At 40.6% G+C, this 3,869-nt stretch overlaps 1 protein-coding gene across 1 annotated transcript in view; it reads left to right on the top strand.

The window, feature by feature from the left end:
- The first annotated feature begins 364 nt into the window (after positions 1-364).
- The window catches only part of RPL22L1 (ribosomal protein L22-like 1), a 5,252-nt gene continuing 1,747 nt past the window's right edge, over positions 365-3,869 (top strand). The window contains exons 1-4 of the mRNA XM_006861860.1: positions 365-415; positions 1,779-1,943; positions 3,396-3,488; positions 3,656-3,777. Coding sequence (XP_006861922.1) covers positions 365-415; positions 1,779-1,943; positions 3,396-3,488; positions 3,656-3,777 — 431 coding nt within the window. The remainder of the gene's footprint in view (positions 416-1,778; positions 1,944-3,395; positions 3,489-3,655; positions 3,778-3,869) is intronic.

Below are 3,869 nucleotides of genomic sequence, written 5' to 3'. Positions count from 1 at the left end.
GGCTCAATGTAACAACAACTGTGAGAGGATGGTGCAGGACTAGGCAGTGTGTCATTCTGGTATGCATAGGGTCACTGTGAGTTGGAGATGACTCAGCAGCATCTAACAACACATATTTTTTATTAAAACATATGTATGCATGAGTTAGATTGGTCCATACTTTCCCTTTTTCATAATACCCTTGTCAGGGTTATAGTAGCAACATACTGAGAGCCTCATTAAATAAGCTTATGAATGCTCCTCAGAAACCCTATACAGGATCACTATGAGTCAGAACCAACTCCACGATACACAACAACAAGAAGGAAGACCAGTTAATACCACTATTATTCAATTTTATACACCAACCACTTAAACCGTTACGATGAAATTGAAGAATTCTATCAACTTCTTCAGTCTGAAACTAGTCAAACATGTATTCAAAATGTATTAACAATTACTGGTGATTGGATTGTTAAGGTTGGAAACAAAGTAGGGTCAGTAGTTGGAAAATATGGGCTTGGTGATAGAAATTATGTTGGAGATCACATGATAGAATTTTGTGAGACCAATAACTTATCCATTAAAAATTCCTTTTTAAAACAACATAAAAGACAAGTACTCATATGAACCTTACCAGATGGAAAACACAGAAATCAAATTGACTACATCTGTGGGAAGAGACAGTGGAAAAGTTCAATTTCAGGAGCCAAAACATGGTCAGGGCAGACTGTGGAACAGACCTTCAATTGCTCATATGCAAGGTCAGACTGAAATTGAAGAAAATGAAAATAAGTCCATGAGAGACAAAATATGACTTTGAACATATGCCGCCTGAATTTAGAGATCATCTCAAGAGCAGATTGGATGCATTATACACTAAAGAGTGAAGACCGGGAGAACTGTAGGTTGACATCAAGAACATTATACAGGAAGAAAGCAAGAGGTCTTTAAGAAGACAAGAAAGAAGGAAAAGACCCAAACGGATGTCAGAAGAGAGTCTGAAACTTGCTCTCCAATATAGAGATGCTAAAGCAACTGGAAGAAATGAGGAAGTAACAGGGCTGAACAAAAAATTTCATAGGACACTTCAAGGAGATAAAGTCAAGTATAAAAATGAAATGTGCAAAGACCAGGAATTAGAAAATCAAAAGGAAGAACACACTCAGCATTTTTCAAGTTTAAAGAACTGTCTGATCTGAGTAAATTTCTTCCAAGTTCAAACTCATGACTCGCCACTAACCTCCATCCTCAAGTTCCTTTTAAATCTTATTAGTTGTCAAGTGCCACGAGTCAGTTCTCACAGCGACTCTATCGGGTTTCCCAGGAGCACTGACAGGTTTGAACCACCGATCTTGTGAACAGTAGTCCAGAGCTTATACTACAGCGACACACCAGGACACCAAAACCTGTAAGATAGAATAACTCACACCCAAAGGGTGAACAATAAGTAAATGGCACGTGTTTTTCTCTTAGATTTTTCTTTCGAGGACATAATTTTTTGCTTTTAAGACAAACTGATTTCCATCAACAGTGATTTAGTAAACATGGTCCATAGAAGAAACAGCTATAAAAAATAACTTCGTTGGAAGAGCATAACTACAAAGAAGGAATCTCAACGCAACCTGCGACTTTGCCTGTTCTGTTTGGAAAGATGATGCAATGATCAGTGAAAGATGAGTCCTGCATCCTTGAGAGTCTACCTGGGAGCGGTCATCAGGTACAGGTAACCACAAAGACTGCCGTGGTCAGCCGGCGCCAGTTGCCAGCATCCCAAAGCAATGAATTAATTATTCCAGCTACCACCGCGGGTCGGCGCTCCTAGGAAACCTGAATGCCAGCGGATCCCACCCTTCCCCGACCACGCCTTCCCGACCTGGGTTAAGGGGCTCTTCGCTCCTCCCTACGTTCTCTTCTCTGAAGCTGTGAGCTTACGTTCTCGGCGCGTGACGCAGCACGCTTTGGTATAAATACGTGTCGCGGGCACTTCCTCCTTCTTTGGTCACATCGCCGGCTCTTAAGATGGCTCCGGTGAGTGATTGTTTTCTTTATGTGTTCCCCAATGTTGATGGGTTTTGTGCTTGGGGAGTGTGGCCATCTCATTTAAGATAAAATGTAGGGGACGTGGAGACTGGAGCCAAGGACATAAACGAGATTCTGTTATCTGGAATCGTTTTTCAAATGTTCTGCGCTGCCGGCTCCCTTGCAGCCCGGTGGGGCTTTAGGAGGGGAGGTTGTGGACGCATCGGGGAGAGGGAGGCTCGACGGAGAATGGGCCCGGGGTGGGGGGGACCATTTTCTTCCTTCGCATCGGTAATATCGATGCCACCTCATTTGCGCCGGGACAGGGAAGAGGGTGATAATCAGTGTTGTTCGGATGGCTTTACCAGCGCCGGAAGGAGCGCCTCGGCTCGGCTTCTAACGTGGCCTCGGGTACAAAACTTTCTGAGAACTTTAAAACTAACTTAGGAGTAAGCTTTTTTCATTATTTCATCTTGAAGTTTAATTTGTAAAATCGTGACTGTTGCGCATATAGGTAAAAATGATAATGTTAAGTCATTAATGAAGAGAGCAGTAAATTTAAAATGTTAAACCCGGCCCTAAGATAATTTGAAACGCTTCATCGGCAGTTTACCAAAAAGAAAAAAAGATAATGAGCTAACCTGTTTTCTCACCTGTAACAGTTTGAAGAAGTCTGGGCGGCAGGTCTGAATTGAGTTGGGTTAGAGGGTAAACTGCAGTGGAGATGGCTCTAGTAAATCGGCTACGTTAATAAGTAATAAAACAATGAATATTCTCCGATAAATTTGGTTAGCATGATTAGCGTTCAAATGAATTCTTGGGTGTTCTGAGTCTCCCTTTGTGAATGCTCTGGAGAGGTTGTTAAGTACCATGGAGTCGGTTCCGATTTCTTGTACAGGTTTTCCGAGGCGGTAAAGCTTTACGGGAGCAGAAAGCCTCATCTTTCTCCCGCGGAACATCTGGTAGTTTCGAACTGCCGACCTTCAGGTTAGCAGCCCAATTCGTAACCAGTATGCTACTAGAGTAGTTTGGATACTGCCTGGAATTAATGAATGGGGAAACTACCATTTAAATCAAGGTGGCTTACAACTGGGCTCAATTCGTAGGCACTAAATAGATCTTCCTGTTAACGTTTTCCAAATAATAATTAAAAAAAAGGATTTTTGGAAATTTTGATGAAACTAGTAACTAACCGTACACGGTAAACTGAATCTTGCATTACAAAAGCTTGTGTACTTCTGTTCATACAGCCTGATTTTGTAAAACAGCCTAACAGATTTGCCTTTAAGATTGACCTTATTTCTGTACATATACTCTCAAAAGTACTTTTTTCATTGATACAAAGTAAAAAAAAAAAAGTGAGTTAATATTTCATGAGACTTACTGTTTTGTAGCAGAAGGACAAGAAGGCTAAAAGGTCAACCTGGAAGTTTAATTTGGACCTTACTCATCCAGTAGAAGATGGAATTTTTGATTCCGGGAATTTTGTAAGTATTACTGTACTGCTTGGTTTTGTAATCATAGTAGAGTTCTTGAAAACGGTCTGTGTATATGATACTTGATTTTTAACCTAAACTTCATTCCTAGGGTACCTTCCCTAGTGAATATCTAGGGTTTTCTTCCCTAGTTGTGCACTTTTTCTGTTTTAAAATAGGAACAATTTCTACGAGAGAAGGTTAAAGTCAATGGAAAAACTGGAAATCTTGGAAATGTTGTTCACATTGAACGTTTCAAGAATAAAATTACAGTTGTTTCTGAGAAACAGTTCTCTAAAAGGTATTTGAAATACCTTACCAAGAAATACCTTAAGAAGAACAACCTTCGTGATTGGCTTCGTGTGGTTGCATCTGACAAGGAGACTTATGAGC

Source organism: Chrysochloris asiatica, unplaced genomic scaffold, assembly GCF_000296735.1.
Source record: "Chrysochloris asiatica unplaced genomic scaffold, ChrAsi1.0 scaffold00043, whole genome shotgun sequence".
In the NCBI taxonomy this organism is placed as follows: Eukaryota; Metazoa; Chordata; class Mammalia; order Afrosoricida; family Chrysochloridae; genus Chrysochloris; species Chrysochloris asiatica.
Note: the sequence above shows the minus strand (reverse complement) of the source record. Positions and strands in the feature narration are given on the sequence as shown.